The sequence below is a fragment of the Podarcis tiliguerta genome (genome assembly GCF_965153285.1).
Source record: "Podarcis tiliguerta genome assembly, chromosome: 1".
In the NCBI taxonomy this organism is placed as follows: Eukaryota; Metazoa; Chordata; class Lepidosauria; order Squamata; family Lacertidae; genus Podarcis; species Podarcis tiliguerta.
In genome coordinates this window covers 2,249,485-2,275,278 of record NC_139534.1, presented here as the reverse complement: position 1 = coordinate 2,275,278, position 25,794 = coordinate 2,249,485, and the positions used below count along the sequence as shown (strand labels likewise).

At 40.8% G+C, this 25,794-nt stretch overlaps 1 protein-coding gene across 3 annotated transcripts in view; it reads right to left on the bottom strand.

The window, feature by feature from the left end:
- SPAG16 (sperm associated antigen 16) overlaps positions 1 to 25,794 on the bottom strand; it is a 388,967-nt gene that overhangs the window by 327,684 nt on the left and 35,489 nt on the right. For all 3 annotated transcript variants that reach the window (XM_083399945.1, XM_083399947.1, XM_083399946.1), the window contains exons 9-10: positions 22,484 to 22,632; positions 2,504 to 2,634 (exon numbers count right to left, since the gene is read on the bottom strand). In XM_083399945.1, the coding sequence (XP_083256071.1) occupies positions 2,504 to 2,634; positions 22,484 to 22,632 (280 nt within the window). The remainder of the gene's footprint in view (positions 1 to 2,503; positions 2,635 to 22,483; positions 22,633 to 25,794) is intronic.

Here is a 25,794-nt window from a genome sequence, read left to right as displayed (position 1 = left end):
TTAGTTATTACCTAGTTTTCAAAGGCAAAATTGACGTGGGGGGGGGGGAGTTATGAAAGTCAGAGCTTTGTCCTGGATCTTAGGCAAGTCAATCACTTTTGGGGGGCGTTTTTGTAAAAAAAAAGTTCAGCAACTTTATTTGTATATGCGATGGTGATGGTGATGAGTATTACTAGCTGTGTGGTTTCTCTAGGTGCTTAAAGCTCTACATCCATGTCATCTGCCAGTTCTGTGCACATCTCTTTTATTGAGCTGAAGGTCTTCTCACTAAGTTCCCTTACATCTAATTTCACAAACTGCAGAGCTTGGGTGACTGGCTCTAGCATTTAAGAATTTTTGCTTAAGATCACAAGACAAACAATAAAAGCTGATGTGCAAGAGGTGCACAACAACTGGTACAAAAGCTATCTTATCTTGGTGTTGCTTGAGTTGTGATATAGTACTTGTGTCATTTCAATTGGGGTTTAGGCCTGGGTTTGACATAGAAACTGCTTTGGGTACCCTTTATGATGACATGTGTCAGAGGAAAACAGGGGACATGTGTCCCTGTTATTTCTCCTCTCACGGGCTTTCAATACCATCAGCCATAGTATCCTTCTGGAGCAGCTGTCCAAGTTAGCGATAGTTGGCACCGCTTTGTGGTAGTTCCAGTCCTACTTGGATGAACATTTCCATAGGATGATGCTTGAGGAGTGTTCTTTGGTCCTGGGGAGACTTCAGTGTGGGATTCCTCAGGGTTCGATTTTATCCCCTATACCGTTTAACATCTACATGAAACCACTGAGTGGGGTTATTCAGAGTTTCTGAGTACATCTATATGCTCTACTTGTCATTTACATATGCAGGTGTGGCAGTGGATGTGCTGGACCATTGTCTTGCAACAATAATGGGATGAAAATCAACAAACTGAAACTCAATCCAAATCAGACCGAGGCAGTGTTAGTTGCTGGTTCCCTAGACCAGATGGATGGAAGGTTGCCTGCTCTTAATGGAGTTACACTCCCTCTGAAGGAACAGGTACATAGCTTGGGAGTACTTGTGGGTCCTTTGCTGTTGCTTGAGACTCAGGTGCCTCAGTGGTACGGAGTGCCTTCTCTGAGCTTTGGCTAGTGGTCCAGTTGTGCCCCTATCTGGACAGGGATATCCCAACTACTGTTGTCTATGCTCGGGAAAGCTCTAGGTTAGATTACTGCAACATGCTATATGTAGGGCTGTAAGACGGTTTGAGCATATTACACTGATCCTGGTCTGACTGCACTGAATGCCAATTAGTTTCTGATTAGTTTCAGCTGGCGCCTTTATTATGCACCTTTAGGCACCAGGCAAAAACATTCCTTTTCAACCAGGTATCCTATATCCTTTCAAATGTGTTTGTGGGAGGGAGGGAGGTGGAGGGGGGTATTGTTTTGTTTTGTATTATGGAATTTATTTTTTTATCTTGTATTTTTATGCTGTAAGCCGCCTTGAGATCTAAGGATGAAAGACAAATTCAATAAATAATAATTATTATAACTTTCTGTAGGGGTCCAGCATTATGATGGAGGAGTTGCTTTGGATGTGTAGTTTGCCATATTCAGCTTTTCCTGTTATTCAGGTTGGACAGTACCGGTAGCTTCCTCAGTATTTTCAGTTGGGATGTTCTCGTGCCCTGCCCCTGTCTATTGCTGGATATTTTCTGCCTCTTTTAAAGCAGACACATTTGGTGCTACTTGCGTGATTGCTGAAGAACTCATGTCTTCACTATGCCTCTGGAGCTCACTAGCTGTCTTCTGCTTTTTGAACTAGTTGCAGCTATCCATAGCTAAAGAAACAGAAGCTCCCCTTCTGTGCTTTCTCTCTAGCAACCTTATATAGAAAGCCCTTCTGCCTTTCAGCCTTCAAGCAATCAAAACAGTAGCACTAAGTCTCTGTTTCCAAATGAAATTATTTTTGCTACCCGTTTCCTGAGAACCACAACTCCTTCGTTCATATTATCGTTGCATTTTGGGGTTTCCAGATTTTTAGAATCAGAATCAGAATTTGATTTCAAATCTTGTAACATTTCCAGAAGCAGCTTTTGTCTGAGCTGACTCCAGGCCCAGGATGTTTTTCCTCTAGAAAAGTGCAGAGAGTCAAAGTCTGGCAGCCACTCTCAATAGGGCCAGTGTCAGAGATCACTCTAAATATCTTGCTGACTAGCTGGTGTATGTGTGTGTGTTTGTGTATATCAAAAGAAATAAATGCATAGAATATTTGGGAGTGGGGGTTATTTCAGATGCAAGGGGAAATAGCTCTACACAAAAGGGCCTCATAGAACCTACATTCTCCATAGTCATTTTCACCTCCCGCTGTACCATTTATTCACGGGGTCCCTACCCATCCATTTCTTTTATTTCACTGCATATAGAAATGGTTGCATTGTTACGAGTAAGTATTTGGCAACTAGCATTAAAAGTTAATTATTCTCTATGTTAGTTTAAAAAATCAAATACATAAGTAAGCAATTTTAGAAGGTAGTTCCTACCAGCTCACTGCCAGATCATGTACTTTCAAGGTGTTGCTCAACCTATATATTCCAGACTTTAGAGGGCGCAAACATTCTTTTGCACGAGCAAGGTAGGGATTCACTTGAATATCTTCAGGAAACTCTGAATCCTAGAACAAATACACAAAAAAGCAAGCATATAAGTAACCCTCAGTGCTTATATAGGTTCTGAACAATATTTGTGTCTGCAAATTAACCAGAGATGGTAAACACAACAAGCTGGAACCAATGCTTTTTTCTTACATAATGAGATTCACATAAGTAAGAAATACATGTGGAGTCAATTTCATTGAACAGTGTGGTCAAATATTTTCTAAAGATAAGTCAGCAGGCTAGAAAATTTACTATTAACTCTAATTAACCAAGCTAAATAGGCTTTATTAAAAATTGATTGTAATTTAACAATGTCAGGAGAGAATTTGACCTTATATAGTATACCTTAAGCAATAAAAAGAGAGGATTAGAGGGTTTCGAAACTCAATAATGTTTGCAAAATTGTCACTCTACATTGTTAAATAGTGATTTCATTTTAAAAAGATAAAGAACATACAAGTCCCTCTCAAACTACTATCACCCCTGGAGATTAAAAATACCAAAAAATTAAAAAAAATATCAGTATCTGAATCTCCATGCATAACAAAGATGCTCATTTGTAGCCATTTCATTCTGAAACCCTTCTGGTAGTTGTTCAATTTTATGATTAAACACAAGGAATACACCTAAAGCAATCACATTCTACAACTGCAAAATATGAGGAAGATATAACTTAAAGCCTCAATTCATATTCTATGTCTTCAAAGGATCAGAAAGCACAAAATAAAATTTCACAAAACTGAAAAAAAATGAAAGAGGATTATAACATTCTTGTTCCATTTCCTCATTCTGTCCCTGCTTTTTGCTTATACAACAGAATTATTTGGACATATGGTACAATTTTTGAGGTGCATAACTATAATGGTTATTTCACAAGTTAGCTGTAGCTTTAAAAAAAAATGGACATTGGTTTGACCATGCATTTCTGTTTGAAGGATGGACTGCAGGACATTTACTCAATAGGATGACTTCTCCCACTGAACTGGATAGGCAGGGTCTTTCTTTTGCCTCCTCTTCCAGATTACCTAATCATGGGACCATGGCCAATCAGGGGGAAGCCAAGAGGGTGATTCAACCTGGGCCTCAAACTCAAAGAGGACCTCAACTTCAGACACTTGTTGATTTGGGGTATTTGATAAGGTCTGCAACTTGTGCAGTGCTGTGGTTAAGAACGGTGGACTCGTAATCTGCTGAACCGGGTTCGCTTCCCCGTTCCTCCACATGCAGCTGCTGGGTGACCTTGGGCCAGTCACACTTCTGTGAAGTCTCTCAGCTTCACTCACCTCACAGAGTGTTTGTTGTGGGGGAAGAAGGGAAAGGAGAATGTTAGCAGCTTTGAGATTCCTTAAAGGGAGTGAAAGGCGGGATAACATGTCCAAACTCTTTCTTTCTTTCTTTCTTTCTTTCTTTCTTTCTTTCTTTCTTTCTTTTTATGCACATTGGACAAAAATGTGACACACTCTCAGCTTTAAGCTTCAAATTTAAGAAAATAAGAAAATTTATCTGGTAAAAGGCTTACTTTTTTGGTAACTGATATAAAGGTTATCATATTAAAGAGCATAAAATGTCAATAAATATTCATTAAAATATGAATATTTTAATGAATATAAGGCCTCTCTGGACCTCAGAAAGTGCACCTTCCCTTGTTTGTGGTTATTCTTGAATCAATGAGGTGGAAATTCACTTAGAGGACTTGGATAATTTTGCATCCCCAAGGAAAAAGATAAACATGTAATGCTAGCTTTCACTCTCTGCCTCTGGCCTTAGGGGTTCTTGAATATCAATAAAGTTCTCCTGTTACCATGACTGGACTCAAGTCTCCAGCTTTACAGTGTCTGCCCTTCCAATGTACGATATGTGAGAAAGAAAGCCACAGCATTTTCTGTTGCTCACTAAAAAATCTATATTACATCTACAATTATAGTATTGTCCAGGAAGGAGGGGAAGGGGAAGACAGGCTGAATTCAAAGTACCCATCAACATAATGATTTGAAAACATTTGGGGACTGTACTAAACATTTACTAAACATTTTAGCACATCTAGGGGGTGTATATAAAGGGCATCGTAACAAATAGTGTTGAATGTCCTCCACGTCTCCAGACTCACAGATATAGAGACTTTGGTACACAGGGATGCTATTGAATCTTCCCATTAGATATGGGGAGGGCATACACTGAATAGGCAAAGCTGTAAATGCTTTTCTAAGTGGTGCCAGTGTGAGATTAATAAAGTACTGCTCCAGCCCAAAAGATGCTTCATATATTGGATGAGTATGCCATCTGTGAAAGTGAATGAAGGTTCCTCCATTTAGAGTCCAAATAATTTTTTTCTTTGATGAGTTGTTTAACGCTGTTAAAGGCTCCAAAATTAATTGATTCATTCAATGCCAGAATTTGATTATTTCTTTCTTTCTTTCTTTCTTTCATATCACTTACTGTGGTAACTCGGGTTAAGAACTTAATTCATTCTGGAGGTCTGTTCTTAACCTGAAACTGTTCTTAACCTGAAGCACCACTTTAGCTAATGGGGCCTTCCGCTGCTGCCACACCACCGCCATGCGATTTCTGAAACAAAGTTCTTAACCCAAGGTACTATTTCTGGGTTAGCGGAGTCTGTAACCTGAAGCATCTGTAACCCGATGTACACTAAAATTATAATCTGCCTGTGTTAGCAGAGTTTTAAAGACATAATATGTCTTTAAAAATGAAAAGATAACAATGGATTCATACCAATAGGCAAGAAAATGCACCTTTGAAAAATGCAAATGCTGATTTGGGATTGAAACCTTTCCCATTTAAGTTAAGGCCAATGATAAATTTACAAGTACCTCTTTCACACTGAAAGGTAGAGACACAGGTTAATGAATCATTAAATTATCAATCATGCTATTATACCCAGCAGGCTGAGGTCCAGGTGAAGGCTCTGACCTTCTGAACAAGAAATGAGGTCTCACTTTTTATACTGCATCGCCCATGCTTGTGTAGAAAGAGAATATATGAAGTAATTTAAAATACAGTGGTGCCCCGCAAGACGAATGCCTCGCAAGACGGAAAACCCGCTAGACGAAAGGGTTTTCTGTTTTGGAGGTGCTTCGCAAAATGAATTTGCTATGGGCTTGCTTCGCAAGACGAAAATGTCTTGCGAGTTCCTGCGGGGGTCCCCCCCCCCCTTTTTCCCAAGCCGCTAAGCCGCTTAACAGCTGATCGCTAAGCCGCTTATCAGCTGATCCACTAAGCCCGCTAAGCCGCTAATAGCCTTTTAGCAGCTAATCCGCTAACCCCTTAAGCCTTTAATAGCCGCTAATAGCCCCTAAACCTCTAATAGCGCTAATCCGCTAATCCGCTAATGGGCTTGCTTCGCAAGACGAATAAAACCGCAAGACAAAGAGACTCGCGGAACGGATTCTTTTCGTCTTGCGAGGCACCACTGTAATGTTCATTACCACATGTGTGGTATCAAGTGGCATGTTTCTTTCTCCAGGTAGTTCGTTTTTCTCTCTCTTTCTCTTTCTCTCTCTCACACACAGTATTTCAGCCATTTTTGTGAATGGGCCCCCCACCCTCCCCACGGCAGCCATTTTATGACAGCTTCCAAGGCACTCTCTCAAGATTCCAAATGTGCTCATTACCTAATCTTCCAGATTGGGACACTTAGTGTTCATCTCAATGCTAAATTCTCTCCCTTGGAAGGAGGAGAGAGAGAGAGAAAGAAAGTGGAAGGTTAGCCAGAGAACAGCTCCGACCCAATGAAAACCAGCTCTGCTCTCAAGTTTCTTCCCTTCCATTGAATCACAGAATTGTATAGAGTTGAAGGAGCCCTTAGGGTAATCTAGTTCAATCCCTTGCAGTGCAGGAATCTCAACTGAAGCATACATTTATATTCTTTTATAATACTGATGGTGATGATGATAATGTTACATTAGCTTCCTAATAAACCTCACGTGACGGGGTGAGCTCCTGTTGCTTGGTCCCAGCTCCTGCCAACCTAGCAGTTCGAAAGCGCGCCAAAAAAAGTGCAAGTAGATAAATAGGTACCGCTCTGGCAGGAAGGTAAACGGCGTTTCCATGCACTGCTCTGGTTTTGGTACTCTGTTGAGCCAGAAGTGGCTTAGTCATGCTGGCCACATCACCCGGAAAAACTGTCTATGGACAAACACCGGCTCCCTCGGCCTGTAAAGAGAGGTGAGCGCCGCAAACCCAGTCATCCGGGACTGGACTTAACTGTCAGGGGTCCTTTACCTTTACCTTTCTAAACCTCACACAAAAATGTGTGGTGATTTGTGGGTGTGCATTTTTCTGGTTGCAAATTTTTGTGCTCATCCAAAAGTATGAGCATAAGCCAAAATAGCTGAAGACCTCTGGTTTAGGATTTGAACGGCATGCTAAACAGTAGCTAATTTAAAATGGAAGTGGAAGCTTACAATCTCCTTGTGGCCACATCAGAGGAAGAATGGGAAGGGGATGAGCATACAAATCGGGGGCTTACTGTGGTTCATGCTCAATATGAATGCAGCCATAGAGCTGAAAACATCTTCAACATGCAGAAAGTGTGTTTGATTGTTAGAAGTGCTATCCTCTAAGCCTTATTCTTCATTTTCAACTTGGGTCAATATAAAGCATGTATATGATACTTCAATATTATGTGTTGCCATTGTAAAAAAAAGGTAGCTGTGAAAGGAAGCCCCATGGAAATACTTTTGAATACCAAAAAAAAAAAAAAATCATTTAAAAGGTTCTACAATACTTCTTGCAGACACTTTGTAGTGCAATGTGATTTAACCATGAGTGCAATTATTTTATAAACATCTGAAATATCAGGGGAAAGTTGAAAATCACTGCAGAAAAAAGAGCACAGTAAAAACTTTATTATATACTACACCTTGCTTAGCTTGCTAATAAAACTCATAAAAATCATCCACAAAGGCTGTGGCTACATAAATCCACCTTATTCAACTTTATAACCCTGACAGATTTTCTTTTCTTTCTTTTTTAATAAACATAAAGATAATATGCAGTAGATAGTAAAAGTTAGATTAATTAAAAAAGCCATTGTAAAACTGCAGTAACTTCATAGACAATGACAACTGTGCTCATCCAACTGTTCATACAAAGCTTGAGTAATAATGCCAACAGTAAAATGAAAACTGAAACTGCTCCTGACACAGTCCCAGTTTTAAAGGTCTGTTAAAGCAAGTGAAACTTTCTTCAGCTGCTGCTTATTCTGCAGAGATGAAATGAGAAGCAAAATGTGCTACAGCTACAGCTGTTTCTTTTCTGCTTGACATAATCTCCCAATCTGAAGCCACATGAACAGTGCCAGGAAACATCTCACAAGACATCATACTCTAAAAAGTATGTCAAATAAATTCTGATGACCTTTCCAAACGGTGATTTTCTATTATTATAGCAGTTTGAATATTTTTTATGACACAACAGACACAGGAAATCGAGGAATAAGATCAGATGTGACAATGTTTTGTAAGAAATCTTATATGCATAAAGCTAATTTACAATACTCTTTAGATTATTAGAATCATTATTGTTTATTGGTATGTCATTACATGCCTAGTTACCTATGCATAAGTCACATTTGAATCAATGAGATTAGTCTTAAAGATGAAAGGATTGCACCCCCTTTCCTACGTCTGAAATAAGTAGGAGCCCAAAAAGTGCCTTCGTATTCACTATGGTGTCAAGAACACCATCGGTTGGGAAGCCCATTCCTGCAGAGCTCTGAATTAGTAGCTTAATACTAGGTGTCTCTTGGCTCAGTAAGTAAAAGTAAACGCCAAAGCATGTTGCCCATGTGCTGGTAACCTCCATTACTGCAATGTGCTCTATGTGAGGCTGCTCTTGAGCTTCACTTGGAAGCAGTGGCAGAGATTCTTGCTCCAGCACTGGGGGCAGAAAGCAGGCGGGAGCGTGGCTGGTGTGCATCCTGGGGGCGTGGCACACACCCCAGGGTTGTGGTGCGTGTCCCAGGGGCATGGTGCACGTCCTGGGGGCGTGGCACGCTGTCTGCGGGGGCATGGCGCCCAGTGCGGGGGTGCAGACGCAATGGCAACCCACCGGGATCGTAGTGTCAGGGGTGATGCGCTCCCCCTGCCCCCCTCTTTCTCTGCTTGGAAGCTGCAGCTACTGCGGAATGTAGGAGATGGACTGCTTGTTGGGACAGAACATCCCCATCACAGAAGGTTGCTGTTGTAAGAATTGCACTGACTGCCAAGTAGCTAACAGGCTATGTTCAAGGAGATGGTACAGATGTCCAGAGGTCCTATGCAGCTTGGGACCAGAATACGTGAAAGATTGCTGCATCCCAATCAATCACTGCACTCTACAGGAGAGGACGGCCTGCAGATACTATCTTATCCGGAGAGCCATTCCACCTGTTGTAACAATCAGGACCTTACCCCTTTGAGCTCAATTTCATTGCATTTCAGACCCTTTTACTGTCTTTTTGACACTTGTTGAACACTTTCCTATTTCAGCAAAACTTCTAAGTGGACATTTATTTACCCCGGTTGCTATCAGTAGTAGATTTGAAATTATTTTTATATATGTAATTGTTTTATGTAGGTGATATTCAACTATATTTTACTCCTAATAGACCCAAAAGACCTTACTTCATCGAGTTTATTAATTTCAGTGGGTCTGCTCTGAATAAAACTAAGTTGAAAACTACCAGTGTGTTTTCTTGTATTGTGAAATTGCTTTCAGATGCCTCATTATTATATAGATATATACTAATTATCTAGAATTGTAGGCCTGCTACATGTTGAACGCTTGAAGTGGTAGTGGAGTAGATTTTTTACAATGCCAGATTTTATTATGACTGATATGGTTCCATCTATATGAAGGTACTGCACTTTAATAGACCTATTGGCACCCACTGTTTTCCTATCAATCCATACAAATGCCATATGCTGCATTTGGTGGAGTCTTAAGGTCAGATCCAACAAAGATGCTGTGCTAGTGGAAACCAGTGAAATGAGTCCCACTAGCTCAACAGGATTCCCCACCCCACCCCTTGGCCTGTGTGTTCCTACTCCCTCACCAAATCTGCTTTGGGGGGTCAGGGTATACCTCCAGAACAGCACAAAGGGGGAGAAATGGAGATAGGTGACAGAATAATTCGCTTATTATCACTACTTTGAATTCCACCCTTGATTGTCTTTAAATCTTTTCCTCCTCCTACTCAAATTGGGAGGAACATTTTTTTAAGAAAGAAAAAACAGTCAAAGCCTTCCATGCAACTGTAGAAGGCTTCCAAAGGATTGAGAGGTTTGGGTTTTCTTTTACATAAAGTTGTCCAGAAGGGGAAGAATATTTTCCCCTCAACTATATTTCATAGGTGAGACTATTTATAAAAGGGCAGTCAAAAAAATCCATCTGTAGCAGCTAACATTTTTTCCTCTATTAGTACAGCCAGTATGCTATGGGTGCAGACTGCATGAAAACAAGCAGAGGGACAGAACAGCAGTCATCCCTTGATCAGTCCTCCCCACACAGCATGCTGATCACATCCCTGAGGAAGAAGAGAAAGCCTCTTAAGAGAGCAAACAATCTGGTTGTGCACTCTGGGCCATGCAGCACTGATGTCTGATTCTCGCAGCAGAAAACAGCATGCGTAATTGGCCAACTGTAAAGGTTTAGTGAACCAAGGTTGATGAGTCCACAAATGAGTGACAAGTATTCTGCTGGAAATCTTGTGTGACATACCTGGACTGACTGAATATACGGGGTATCATCAGCGGAAGCAGATGTATCCAGAACGGTGTCTGGCAGATAACAAAGGCTGGCATGCAGTCAAGTAAATGCCATTCTGCCCAAATGGCAAGGTAAGAGGAACAATGGCATCTACACAATTGCAGGAAAGGCATACATGGCAAGGGAAAAAAGGCCAAGATTGTTCCAATGAATTGATGTTAGGGAATGGAAACGCGACATAATTTGTCGACATTAATAAACAGCTGAAGTGAGCACAGTTAAGGTGACATATGAAACCCTTCAGGGGGGTCTTGGTACTGTGTGCAAAGAGGCAGTGAGTGCTCACTGGAAGGATAGATCCTGAAGCTGAGGCTCCAATACTTTGGCCACCTCATGAGAAGAAAAGACCCTGATGTTGGGAAAGATCGAGGGCACAAGGAGAAGGGGACGGCAGAGGACGAGATGGTGGGACAGTGTTCTCGAAGCCACAAACATGAGTCTGACCAAACTGCGGGAGGCAGTGGAAGACAGGAGTGCCTGGCGTGCTCTGGTCCAGGGGGTCACAAAGAGTCAGACATGACTAAACGACTAAACAACAACAAACTTATGTTAAATAAATGAAATACTATTCTGAGACTGTAGTTCCTCATGCCACATCATACACCACTTGAGAGTACCTTAACTCTCCCAAGAGACTTTTTGGAGTATATGAGGAACTATACTGAGTGTGTGTGTAAAGAATTGGTAGCATTCCTTATGCATGACTAGAGATGCTCTTGTTGACATCGGTGGGGTTTAGCTTCCAACTTATATTTATTTTAAAAACTAAATATATTTCATAAGAAAATGTAAGCAAGCACTAGATTGTTTAGTGTGTGTTCATCACGCACACACAGTTATTTTACCAGTGGGCTCACACACTATGTACTAAAATGAAATTTTAACTGCACCGCTTCTTAAAGTCTTTTCAAAACCTTCCTATATATTCTTGCAACAGAAATATAAATGAGTCTATAAAAGGGTTCTTGAGACAGATGAAACTTAATAACACTAAATGTGAGTTTCTATGTTCACCCTAATGATCTCAATAAAATTACAGTGGTACCTCAGCTTAAGTACTTAATTCTTTCCGGAGGTCTGTTCTTAACCTGAATCTGTTCTTAACCTGAAGCACCACTTTAGCTAATGGGGCCTCCAGTTGCCGCTGCACCGCCGGAGCCTGATTTCTGTTCTCATCCTGAAGCAAAGTTCTTAACCCGAGGTACTATTTCTGGATTAGTGGAGCATGTGTAACCCGAGGTACCACTGTATAAGAAGTGTTTGTTTATTAGTACCAAAATAAACTGGTAAACACATTTATAAACAATTAATGATTTGCTGGCAGTTGTATCAGAGATATCTCCCAGGCTACTAGTTTTTGTATAAGAGTGGCCTGAGAAGACACAAATATCAAAAAAATACAGCTAATATAGAAGAATGTGGACCTGCCATTTCTCATAAAGCTGTTCGGAAGTAGGAACAGACAAGCAATAATGTCCTCACATAGCCAGCAGTCTGAATCCCAACCAGTATTGGAGGTAGGTGAAGGAATTACCCTAGTAACAATTCAGTGAGACAATTAACAGCAGTTGGTTTGGAAAATGCAATTGGCTATTGCAGGATTGAGAGCTGAGGCTGATTGGCTCCCAGAAATATTTTTAGAAAGAAAGGAAACCACACTCCATGGGACCCTGCGTCAATAATGATCCCCATCCTGTTTGTCATTCTGAGTTCTTGTTTATATCCAAACACATCTGCAGTAATGACTGATTTCATTTTAAACTTCCTTCCCAGTTGAACACTGAGCTGCATGCCTGGCCCCATACCAGAGTCTCAAAGGTATTCTGGGGACAACTACATTTCAATATCCTTCAAAAACCTGCAAAGCCGCTAGCTGAGGTGTGCCACTAGAGGTATAAGGACACTATTTCCTTGAGCCTCTGTCTGGGGTGCCAAACAAAAAATGCTGGGCAATTCTAAAACTCATTTCTTGCAGAAATACAAGGATCCTGTAAGGGGTGAACATTAGCTGAGTGGGGAGGGTGCTGGAAAACTCCTGTAGGAAAATCAGATTTTAAAAAACAGCTGCTGTAGCTAAGTTTATTTCATAAATAAGAGTGAGAGGTGCTGCCCATTTTCTAGGATCCAGTAATCAATTTGCTTGCTGTAGCAGAGATTTGCTGCAGTGGGAAGGGACCAAAGCTGAATGGAGCCAAGAGCTAATTTAAGTGGAGATAATATCCACACCATACATTTAAGCTCATGGCTTAAGCTCAAGCTACATAACCCTCTGAATTGTAGTTTACCCTCATAGAGCTACAATTCCCAGTTCCTCTAATAAACTTCAGTTCCCAGGATTCTTTCAGAGAAATTATGTGCTTTAAATGCATGGTGCAGATGTGACTAGGGCCAATAATTCCAATAATTCTACAGTATTCATGAATTGTTTCTTTTCAGGTGAGATCCTTTTGAATTTAAATTTCAGTTTAATACTGAACCACCTTGACCTCCAACCATCACACATACACATACACAAATAAACAAACAAACACAAACACACCCAAGACAAATCCAGAAACCCTGTTGAAATGTGCCTGCACTTGCACTTCTTTCAGAGTTTTTTAATACCTTCCCAAAAAGTTTTCAACTATAATCTCACAAAGAGTTGGTACACTCATTTTGTTTTACTGTGGATCCATTTCCTGGTGCAGAAAAAGCTGAAGAAGAATAAAATCAGTTTATTACCACCTGGCCTCTATACAACAAAATGTAATACCATATGCTTTTGTGGCTATCCTAAGTGCAATTTGTTATTCAAGAGCTGTAACTCACTCTAAAATCTCTAGACAGGGGGATAAATTATTTATGGGGGCTACAGCAGATGGCATGGTGAGTTAAAAATGAATTGTACTCTAAAAAGTGCCACAAACTTACACAAAAGATTTGTTATTCTGGTGCACTCACAATAATCTCTTCTAAACTTGCAGTCTTGACAGAATAGAGGTTCTTTCTGATATCTGAAAGAAGTGTCTGAAAGATACCCTATTTTTCCTTGATTAGCTCTCAGTTAAGATTCAGAGTGTGTGCAGTGGGGCAGGGGAAAAGGAAGAGAGGGGATAACGACATGGAAAGAAAGTTGTTTCCAATTCCCCTAAAGGAATCTGCTGGAAATAACATTTTCTCTGAGGGCTCGTCCACATGCACCTTTTGCCCCATGCTTTCTAGGCGTAGGCCCGTGTTCTAAAGCTCCATTTCTGACCGTTTCCCCCCCTTTTTTTGCCCCACAACTTTCCACAGGAAAAGCCGTTCCTTAACGCTAAATCAGAATAAACGACAATTTGGGTTTTTTGCAGATTGCTGTTTGCGCTAATTCAGAAGTAAAGAGCAGGTTTTTACAGGGAAAGCTCTGGGGCAAAAGAATAAGTGCTTGGATATAGAGCTTCAAAGTGCAGACCTGAGCCTAGAAACACGGCACAAAAGGAAGCATGGATAAGCTCTCACTAAACCAACAGCTGAAATTTGGTGCTGAGAATCTTCAGACTTATTGTACTGCAAGACTTCAGCATTCTCTGGAGAATTACAGATTCTATGGTTCCAAATTTGTCTAGTTGGGGCACCTGCTCACTGATGTCAAGAGCTGCTCAGTCAATGGCGTAGCTGAAAACTGACCATGGCCATTGACTCAGTAGCTCCTAAATGTCCTGCACAAAATAATGCAGCTATTCTCAGCATGAATGTGGAAGGAAAGGCTTCAATTCAAATAAAGAGCCATTAATATGTGGGGAAATGCAACAAAGTGATTACCGGTAGTATTGAAATAGCCATGGTAGTTGAACCCCATGTAATGACACGGGGAAGACAATATTAAGACATTCCCAGTTTCACTTAAGAGGTCTAAATTTAATCAGGGTAAGTTTCTAAAATAAATCACACATTGGAGTGAGCACCAGGAGTGCCAACTTGAATAAAATATTTGGGGGCCCAGGTAAGCCCTGCTCCACATAATGGATCACATGACGCAGCGCGCGCGCGCACACACACACACACACACACACACACAGACCATTTGAATGATGATGCTGATCAGCTGGGGGGGCAACCCCCTCAAATCTTTTATTGGGAGGAGTTGAAGGGACCTCGGCCCCAAAGAGTTGGCATTTATGGAGAGCACAAAGAAGATAACCAACAAATCAAAACACAGGTGCATAGTACATAGTGAAGTGGGCTGCAGCCCACAAAAATTCATACCAAAACAAATCTCTTAGCTTTTAATGTACCACCAAACTCTTCATTGCTTTTATATTTATTAATATTTTATATTATTAATTATTAATTGCCTCATGTGATTAGTCACTTGGGTATGTACAGTACAGTAGAAAACACACAGCAGACTAAGAGATATACTCCCTCCTCTCTGAATTTGCCAAAATAGATTCTGGGCTTTATTCAGCTTTTGGTGGTGCGGGGTAAGGAATTTCTCTATATTTATGAAAGAATGATTAAAAGCTATGTGGACAAGGGAGACTAAATAGAATTCTGTGTCTTCCACTTTTTCATAGACCACTCTCAATATGAAGTTTCACTGTAAAAGTACTTTGGAGTACTTTCTAATAATTCTCAACATGGAGATAGTTTTCAAAAAATTGAGGGACCTCTTTTTTGCTGTTTCCAAATACCTCAGCACTGTACCACATGGAAATCCTTTTCAAAATGTGAGATGATAAAGCTTGGAAATCTTGTTGCTGTTTAAAAGCATCCTATTACTGATTCTGCTAGTGAGTGAACAACAAAAGACAAGCTGAGCCATCCCCTTGGGCTAAATGCATGCAAGGAGACACCTTTAAGTACCAGAAGTATCCAGATCTGCTGCTGCTGCTGTTTGTGTAATTGCTAAACTGATAAAATAATAAATGAATTCATTCAATGTTAAGAACGGAAGACCTCTATAGAGAAAGTGTGGAGGTTTAGTCCTGTTTGAAGGATGACAGGTATGCATAAAAAATTCTTATGCAAACAAGTACCGGTAAGCACTCATACTACGTGAATGTTTTTAAAAGTATCAGAATATGGGGATTTCCCCCCGCTATTTGTTTATTGTTCTCTTTACTTGTTAACCTAGGGAAACCTGGGGAAATTGCTTGCAACGGATTCAAATCACAGGAGACAGTCTCAATTTGTCCTCTATTACTTCATGGCTACAATTTGTTTACAGGTGCTGCAGAAATGCTTTATGGGTCTACAAAGAGGTTTTCTTTTGCAGACTTTGAGGGGGAAAGCATACTAACAAAAGCTGAAGCTTTCATCCACAAGAAATAATAAATGTGACAGGATGGTCTCCTTACAAAGTGCTGGCGTGACCAATTGTGGCTCATAGTAGGTTCAAGACAATGCCTTAAAATAGAATTTAGAAAGGGAGGAAGAAACCGTCAGCATGTGAATGTGCTAAGAGACTTGCCGTTTTAAAGCATTACAAACATGGAAAGCCTATAATCAGAGACACCCGTGGGATAAGTGTACACGCTGGAGTCAATAATGCCTATACAATGTCATTTTCAAACCTGAAGAGAAAAGGGAGATACAAAAATGTGATAGAATCATAGAACTGTAGAGCTGGAAGGGACCAAATGGATCATCTATTCTAACCCCCTCCAAATGCAGAAATCTTTCGTGGGCAGTGGCGTAGCGTGGCGGGTGCAGGGGGGGCCGGCCGCACCGGGCGCAACATCTGGGGGTTAGGGTTAGGGGGCGCAAATTACTTGCCTTGCCCCGGGTGCTGACAACCCACGCTACGCCACTGTTCGTGGGGCCTGAACTCACAAACTGAGATTAAGAGTCTCATGCTCTACCAACGGAACCATCCCTCATCATGAAATGTCCAACACAGAAGGGGAAAGAATAGCAAATCTGCAACACGGAACACACTGCCTGTTCAGCCTCAAGCTGACTAAAAAAGAAATCAACAGGATATATTCATACTTCTGCTTGTCCCATGACTAGAAATCATGGGTCTGAGCAGTTTTTCATTTGACCTGCTGTTTTTAGGCATGGGTCCCCCTTGCCCCGTTCCTTTCCCAGGAAAAACTCATTCTGCAGTGCTAAATCAGAGCAAACATCAATCCAGAGAAAATGAGAATTGCCGTTTGCTCCATTTCATTTCTTTTAATTTGTATACCGCCTTTCTATATTACTATACACAAGGTGGTTTACAAGCTGAAGAAACAACTACATAGAGAGCAAAGATCAGACACTTAATAACAATCTTAACCAATACACAAAGTCATAATAAAAACATAACTTTGAAATAAATAATTTATATCAAATAAAACAATATTCAATAAATAATAATAGTAGTAGTAGTAAACAGTAACATTAAATATCAGCAAATAATAATTAAATACACTAAACAATGACAATACAGAATTACTGAACTATAATCAATAAAAGTAAAGGCAAGTCAGTGCATAAAATACCACAAAAACTTACAAAATGACAAATACCACAAAACCATGCCACATGATTTAGGTGCTTTATATATTTTTATCTTATGCTGGTCTATTGTAGTTGAGAGAATGAGTATGTGTACTCCCTACTTCTACAGTTGCCCTATTGCCTATTTAGCATGCTCTACTTCTGTATGTAGGGACGCAGGTGGCGCTGTGGGTTAAACCTCAGAGCCTAGGACTTGCCGATCAGAAGGTTGGCGGTTCGAATCCCCACGACGGGGTGAGCTCCCATTGCTCGGTCCCTGCTCCTGCCAACCTAGCAGTTCGAAAGCACCCCCGGGTGCAAGTAGATAAATAGGTACTGCTCCAGTGGGAAGGTAAACGGCATTTCTGTGCACTGGTCTGGTCTGCCAGAAGAGGCTTAGTCATGCTGGCCACATGACCTGGAAGCTGTACGCCGGCTCCCTCAGCCAGTAAAGCGAGATGAGCGTGGCAACCCCAGAGTCGGTCACGACTGGACCTAATGGTCAGGGGTCCCTTTATCTTTACCTTACTTCTGTATGTAGGTACTCTTACCTTATGTTGACCTGTGTGTTTGTTTGTGTGTGTGTGTGTGTGTGTGTGTGTGTTGAGAAACAAGGGTACACACTTATAAAAATATATTTTTTTTAATATCTCTGTACTCCTCTGAGCACTAAAGAGTGATTTTCCCTGGGGCAGCAGGGAAGTGGGCAGAGGAGTATGAATAAGCCCTTAGTCAGAAAAGCAAACATTTACATCAAGCCAGTCCACTCTGGACAGCATCAGGGCATGCCCAGACAGCATACGCACCGGGTTCTGCCCAACTTTGGGGAGCCTGGCACATGTGTGTGATGTCATGCGCCGGGAGGACGCCCGGCAGGGTCCACTGTGGCTGCATTTAGGCCTGACAGGGCCTGTCACAGGCTGTGCAATATTGAGGGGGCCAAGCCCCCTGCTTCAAAATTTGGGGGGCCTTGACCCCCCCCATGGCGTCCTGCCAGAAAGTGAAGACTTGTTTTGTGTTACACTGGCTCTGCTGCTTGAAAAAGCACTTCAGAGAAAGTAGAAGCAGGGAATCAAGCTAACAGCTCTTACAAGTTCCAACTGAAGTTTAAGGAGGTATTGATCTGCAGTAGCACCCTTTTGAGCCTGTTAGGGACTTGGGTACAGGCTTTTGCTGAACCCAGGACCCTTTCTCAGGAATCAGATCAACACTTAGTCCCAATGTAGGGAGAAGACCTTGCTCAGCACATTTCCATGCTGTAAGTCAGAAACAAAGGAGCATCTAGGAATAAGACTGCAGGAACTGTTATGTACTGAAGTTCTCACCCTGGGCCAGCAGGGGGATACTACAGATAGTTTTCACTCAGGTCCGCATATGCAAATAAGGAATTGGAAGTGACGTTCAGTGATTGGATATGTACAGAGAGTTGTTACTGTTGCTTTGTAGTTGAGCTGTATATAAGCAGGTTGGCTGAACCCTTCAGCCCTGTTCTGTTCTGGCCTGTGAATAAACAAGAGCTGTTTGAAGAATCGCTGTGTCGTCTGATATGTTCACCCACAACTTAGCTGGAACAACAGTTGGGACTCAGTAATTTGAATTCAGCATTCCAAAGTGAGGTTTTTGGCAATGATAACTCTTAACCTTTTTTGTGAGAACACTAAAAATGAAAGGATGGCTGCTGAAGTACCAAAGAATTATTGTGAATAAAATATAGAAACATTTACTAGTCGTTTACCTACAATCCTTTAAAACACTCACTAATTATTTCAGGAATACATTTAAATTCTCTTAGTACTTGATGTTGAATATAGTATTCTTTTTGAAATTCTATTCTAAATAAACACAAAGGAGCATTTGGCAATGTATACAAGAATTAGTAACATTTCAAAACTGAATGAAGTGGTAGAAGCAGATATCATTTTAAGGCAGCAATCCTACACAAATATACATGAGAACTCAACTGCGTTTACTTCTTAGTAGATATGTATAGGATTGCACTATGAGCCAGCAAAAGCAGCATGTTCTGCTAAAATAAAATTAAGCACTTGCATTGTTATGGACCAAACTGCAATGCCCTTACACACTGGCTTTTGCAGTAGAAGGATAAGGATTTAGTAATGAAAGCTGCTAGTTAACAAAGGAACCACATCCATAGCTAATCCCCCTAAAATCTGTGAGGTCACCTCTTAGACCTGTAGAGGAACAAGTACGGTATGTTGTTAAACTACGGTCAGAACACAGCACACTAGAACCTGTTGTGAATCAATGGACAAGAAATAAGTATCTACAATCTTGTCAGAAGGAAAACCAACTGAGGAAAGTGACAAATTATTTTTAAGACCAAATATGCATTCCAAGGGTTGACTATGAAGCAAACTAATCCTGCCAATTATTAATTCATAAACCAGTTGGCATGTAGACTTGGCATCTTCTTGCACATATAGTTTCAGCACAATATGAAAACAATTAAGATTTAATTTTATACTCCCAGGAGTCAAACAGTGTTTAAAAAATACAATGTAAATAACACTGGGTATCAGAAAAAGTAATATTACGTAAGTCCAATTTACTTGTGGCATATTAGTGTGATTCAGCATCAGGAAAAACTAAATGCTAATGCTGATTTTATTTCTTTTGGATATATTTACATATGCAGAGCTTTGTTTAAATATTGTGAAAAAGATTTAGGAGGAAAATCCATAATTCAGGATAGAATTATTAATTTCTAAAATAAATACTGCCATAAATGAGCACCTGAGCCCTTTTTAGTTAGGCTTAAGGCTTTGGCGGTCCTACTTGGTATTTGAATCACACTTCAGTGGTGGAAAACCATTCATGAATAACTTATAAAAAGAGGCATTAAAATGGAAATAAGTATTAACAATTATCATTGTTAACTACAATATCACATAGAGGTCCAAAAATTGTGGCTAATTTACTAGCTAACTATTAACTGTCTAGCAGCAAGCCACAATTTTAGTGGGCCTTAGGTCTAGTTAATGGCCCTTCAGATTATTTATTTATTTAGCATCAGCTACGCAATGCAAAAGGCACTTCACCCCCCAAAATGGTATGAGAAGTTCTTTTCCCAAGGGACTTGAAAAACTAAAAACAGACGCTGGAAACAATAGAGGAAGAAAATGGAAATGGAGGCAGAAGTCATTATTTCAGTCACACACACTTTGGCTTAGTCACAGGGTACTGGGCCTAGGGCAGTTTCCCCCAACCTGCTTGATATTCAACAGATGTTTTCGACTTCAATGCCCACCAGCCCCAGGAAGTATGGCCAATGGTCATACCCTAAACATCTGGAGAGCACTAGGTTGGGAACGGCTGAACTAGGAGGTGTTCCGAAGATGCCAAAGCAAGAGAGAAAGGGCGGACTTGTTTCAAAGAGCAGGAGATATTCAGACAGTTGAAAGTGCTGGAGTTGGAGATTGAGGGGGCCAGCGCTGTGCAACGTGTGTAATATCAGCGTGTTGCGCGACGGGCTGCGGAATTAATGTGAGCATGTTGTGCAGTGTGCACGCACAGCCACTGCAGATTTTGGGGGAGGGGGCCCTTGCCCCCCCCCCCCAGCACACCCTAGATGACACCTATGGGCAGGTGTGTGTCTGGGTATATGGAATTACACCTTAAAACATATATTGCTATTTGTACAGAGTTCAGTGGGGCTTATTCTCAAGCAACTAAACATATGATTGTAGTCCTAGTCACTATTAATAATTTCCCTCTTTTGTTCTCTAACCTTTCCCAAACTCTGGGTAACAAGGACAAGAAATAACATAGTGCAGTGTCTTTCATCTGGCTAGATCAACTCACGCAAAAACAGTAATTTGTTGACCTATTTAATGTACTGGTCAGATATTCTGCAAGCATAGTCTGCAATCTGAGCTAAGTAAACATGTGTCTCACAGGAAAGTTAATTCCCGCAGATAAACAACCCTCTTATGGTTAAATTTTATTTTAAAATACCAAACCGAGGACATCATTCTTCATATATTCAAAGTTCAGCCTGGCATCTTTAGTAAAAATTACATCATAGAGCCTGAAGTCAGAAATATCCTGAGATGACATTACAGTGCAAATTGAATAAACGGACATCAAAAGACAAACATATAGGATTAAAGAATTCTGAGCTCAAATGAGCATGGCTCGTCTGGCAACCAGACAGATGCTTAATGTGAGAGCTCTCCTGATTTTGAGGCCTAGGCCACTTAGAATACAAAGCGCTAAGGTAAAACTGATCTGAAGAAGATCTATTTCCCTCAAGTCTGACTTCTGTTCCCCCAAAAAATCAGACAGTGAAGAAGACCCTAGCAGGACTAACACACACCCACACACCAGTCAAGATTGTGCAACTCTTCGTATGTGGCAGGAAGGGGTGTGGCTCGCACACATGACAGGGCTATGCAGTGCAACCCCCTCATGCAGGCCTTTCAAAATATGAAGGGGGTTGAGAAAGTATCCACCTGATGCAACAAGCAAAAACACCTCTTCCTAACACAACTAATATAACCATGCATGTAAGCCGGAGGAAAAAGCCAAAAAGGACAATTCCTGGGTTGGAGTTGTACTAACAGAACACCGCTTATTCCATACACACAACTTTTGTTGTAACAGAAAGAAAACAGATAATGCCTCAGAAAAACATGGAATGGGAACTTGAACATCTTCCTGGCAGGAGAAACATCAAAGGTGTGCCTTGGCCTGGACAGCTCAGCTGGTTAGAATGTGGATGAGACAGTGTTACGTACTGGGTGAACAGGACTTGAAATCAGTAGAATGTACTTTATGTTGGACTGGATTGTGACTATTTCATAAATAGAAATATGTTTTTCAAGTTCTCCCTACCCAAATATAATACAGGCAGCAGTCATTTTGTGCACGTTCAATTTGTGCACAACTGCCAACACACACTGTTTTCGGCCCTGGAAGGGGGCTGAATGGGGAGGGAGCTACATGGGGTGGAGGGGGCTCTGCCCGCTCTGCCGATGTGCACGATGACCCAGAAAGCAACCGCCGCACAGCTGAGGAGTTGCCTGTACCTTCACTCCATTATCCTCTGGGTGCCCCCTAGCAACTTTCTCATACAATGGAACCTTGGTTGTTGAATGTAATCCGTTCCGGAAGACTGTTTGACTTCTGAAACATTCAACAACCGAGGCACAATTGCCAGTTGGCAAAATCCATAGAAAAAATGGAGAAACGTGCCTCGGAAGCTGTTTGACTTCCAAAGCGCGTTCAAAAACGGAAGCATTCACTTCCGGGTTGTTGGTGTTGGAAAGCCAAAATGTTCGATTTCTGAAGCGTTCAAGGTTCCACTGTATAGCTGCCCCCTTTAACACTTCTGAACCATCCTCTGTCCACATAGAAAAAAAATAGAAGAGCCAGTGTTTCTCAGCTGTAAGCCTCAGAATCCAGAACCAGTTTACACCAACAGCACTGGTGCTACACAGGAGTCACCAGTTGGCTTCTGGAATACAAAGAGGGATAAGCTGTAGGAAGCGACAGAATCTTTCAGCAAACAGCGATATGGTTAATCATGGTGGTGTTTGCTATCACATGAACCCAATACTTTTTGTAACAATATTAAAACACTGAACATGAGGCCGAATTCTACAAAAATAGGCAAAATGAGAATTGGCATACCTTTGGATATCTCTTGCCCATCTGTTTTGTTGGATCTTTGGCTGAGTCATACGGATTAACACCAGTAAATGCTTTGTGTTCCTTGGCTTCTCTGAGAGCTTTCTGAGAAGGTCCCTGCAATCCATCTTCTCTTTCACACTTACGGCCGGCTATCAAATAAAAGCAGTTTGGTTTTTACATTTCTTTAAAAAATCATTTTTTGGTAGAAATTAAGCATGCATAAATTTGTTCTACTATAAAACAAATTAATCCCTGATTAATTTGCCCAACTTGCTTGTGATTTCAATCCAATCCAGCAAGGATTGGCAATCTAAACTGGAATCTCAAATGGAACAGATAGAACATTGGCCCTCATCCAGACTAAATAAACTCTTTTGAACATTCCTGGCAACTGATCTGTACACACCCAGAAGATGGGACTACTAGTATCAATGTGGGCACCATTATGCAGAGCCTGAAGAACCACAGAGCAGAAGAATCCATATTGTTTGAAAATCAACAGTGCTTGGGGAGAAGAGGACTGCAGTCACAAAATTAGAATCTTGGGGTTTTTTTATTTAGCAGAGCTCTAAAAATGAGTATGAGTATGAAAGTATATCTGCATGTACAACTGCACACCCACAAGTCACAAGTGTCTCATTATATTCTCTCCGGTTAAAAAGCTGGTTGAGAAGTCTATGCTGGATAGCAATTTGAGAATGGCAGAAAAAGCTCTGACTAAAAAGAACACCAAATGGACTATCTGCATTGGGGCTACTACCTTTAACATGAAAGACGATGTAACATTCACATTTACAATAGCAAAGGGAACTAATATGGACCAGATCCTTCTGTGTTGCCCTTCATCCCTGCTTCCATGGGAAGTTCATAACAGTACAAATACATTACTAAGAAAAATGCTACAATACAAAACACTTCAAAATCTTCATACCATGCATACTTTTATTTATTTGTTTTATTTTTAAATTTTTATTAAATTTTATTGAATACAAAAAAGAACTTTTATTTATTTATTACTTGAAGTGCTCCTACATAGATAATACAATGTAACATATTATTACAAACCCATTTGAAATAGCATTCAAATGCAGGTTTTATGCTTGATTTTTTTCTAATATAAAAAGCCCCAAACAATGTAATATTCCTTCACAGGTGAATTGTACCAGCCACTTTATCACTTTGCTCTTTTCCCAGCTTTACAATATCCTTTTTGCGATGTAGGTACCAGAACTGTTCACACTATTCCAAGTGCAGGTGCACCACAAATTTCCCTTTCCTAATGCTCCCTACCATGGAATTCATCTTTTAAACAGCTGGGTCAACATATTAATTGAGCTTTCCATCAACAGTCCCCAAGATGCCTTTTCTGGTGGTCAGTCTCTGCCACTGAACTGCTTTTGCCATTTTAACACCATCTTAATGCTTAAGGGATGCTGGTGGCACTGTGGGTTAAACCACAGAGCCTAGGGCTTGCCGATCAGAGGGTCGACGGTTCAAATCCCCATAACGGGATGAGCACCCATCGCTCGGTCCCTGCTCCTGCCAAACAAGCAGTTCGAAAGCACAAAGTGCAAGTAGGTAAATAGGTACCGCTCTGGCGGGAAGGTAAACAGCATTTCCATGCGCTGCTCTGGTTCGCCAGAAACGGCTTACTCATGCTGGCCACATGACCCGAAAGCTGTATGCCGGCTTTACCTTTAAAGCTTAAGGTCAGCATCATAAATCCTGTCAATTTCCTTGTGCAAAATTCAACAGAACTGTTAAGTTTGAAGGTTACAAATGCTGGAATAATGATTACACATGAGCAGTACTATTTTTCTAGAAAAAGAGGTGCCGAAACTCACCATGAACGCCTCCTTTGTTCCATATTGATGGCAATGGTGCCCACTTGAGAGGTGCCAGAACTGAGTTCAAGTGAGTTCCGGCTGAAAAAAGCCCTGCACATGAGGCTGATGGAAGTTGCTGTAAACCCAGCTGTACCATTAATTTTTTGATTATTTTAAATATTATTTATTTATTTTTTGACTTTTAAAATATATCCGTAGGACAACCTACTTGATTCTTTGCTGGCTAAGATTTTTAATGTTTCTGTTACTTTTCTTCTTTCTTTTTGCTCTTGTTCCTTTTTATATTAGATTTCAAAAATATTTTTTATTCTGGTGTATTATAAAAAGATACTTTGTATTGTGTATGAACTTTTGTATATCTTTTGATAAGTATCAATGAATATATATATATATTCTATAAAAACTGCAAGCACCAGTGGGGAAAACTGTTTGTTAAATCAAGTCTGTTTAAAGATTTAGACCAACCAGCCTATCCATGTTTTCCAGATAACATATACCTTTTTGCACTGCATGCTTCAGTGTTCTGTAAAATTGACTGTGATGGCCATATGGGTAAACTGAAGTCATTTGAATTGTCATTCTTGAAAAGTACACAAAATCCAACACTAAAATAAAATGTGCATCTAAAACAAATAAATTGAAAAATCCTTTCTGCATGTGAAATTATTCTCTCATTTTTACTATGAAGCCTGCACCCAAAGGGCACAATTGACCAGGGCCTTGCAGAGCCAGGCAGAGGCCCAGGCCAGGTAGATCACGTGGCCCCCTTTGCGCCTCCGTGTTCGCCCAGTGCATCCCCTGCGATTGTGAATATGCTGACCGAGGCCCCCTTTAGAATTGGAGGCCCGGGCCAAGTGGCCCATATGCCCCCCCCCCCCCTTGTCTGGGCCTGCAATCGACTAGGAAGTAAGCCCCACTGAAATAAACAGCTATGTTCTCTGCACAGTTCCCATTCATGGGACCTGCCCCAGAATAACTTCTCTTTGAGCTAAAACCCTTAAAATAAAAGTAACTGAAGCGTATGGCCACCTTAACTAATTTATTTGAAGGGACGCATGTGAAAAGAACTGTTTCTTACACAAGATGCTAGCCTTATAAATACTTTAAAAACTTTTCAACAACGGTTACAAGTATCATGTCTCAGAGTATTTCCCTAAGCATTACACATTGCAGAAATGTTTTATTTGTTTGGAAGCTCTTCTCTCACTCAGTGGCTGTGGTTGTCTGGCAGTTACATTGCTCGTGGGATTGTGTTCGTTCGTGAAATATACATACTTGCAAACTGCTACAGAACTAGGAAAGCCCAGAGGTTTAAATAGCATCTTCTGATCAAACACATTTCCAAGTTCTACAAAATCATTACAGTTACACAGTATAATATCTCAGAAGCATTTGCAGACCTCCTGTTTTGAGTGCCTTTCAGGTGGGATGGAAGGTATGTACTGTATATGCAGCAGAATTAAA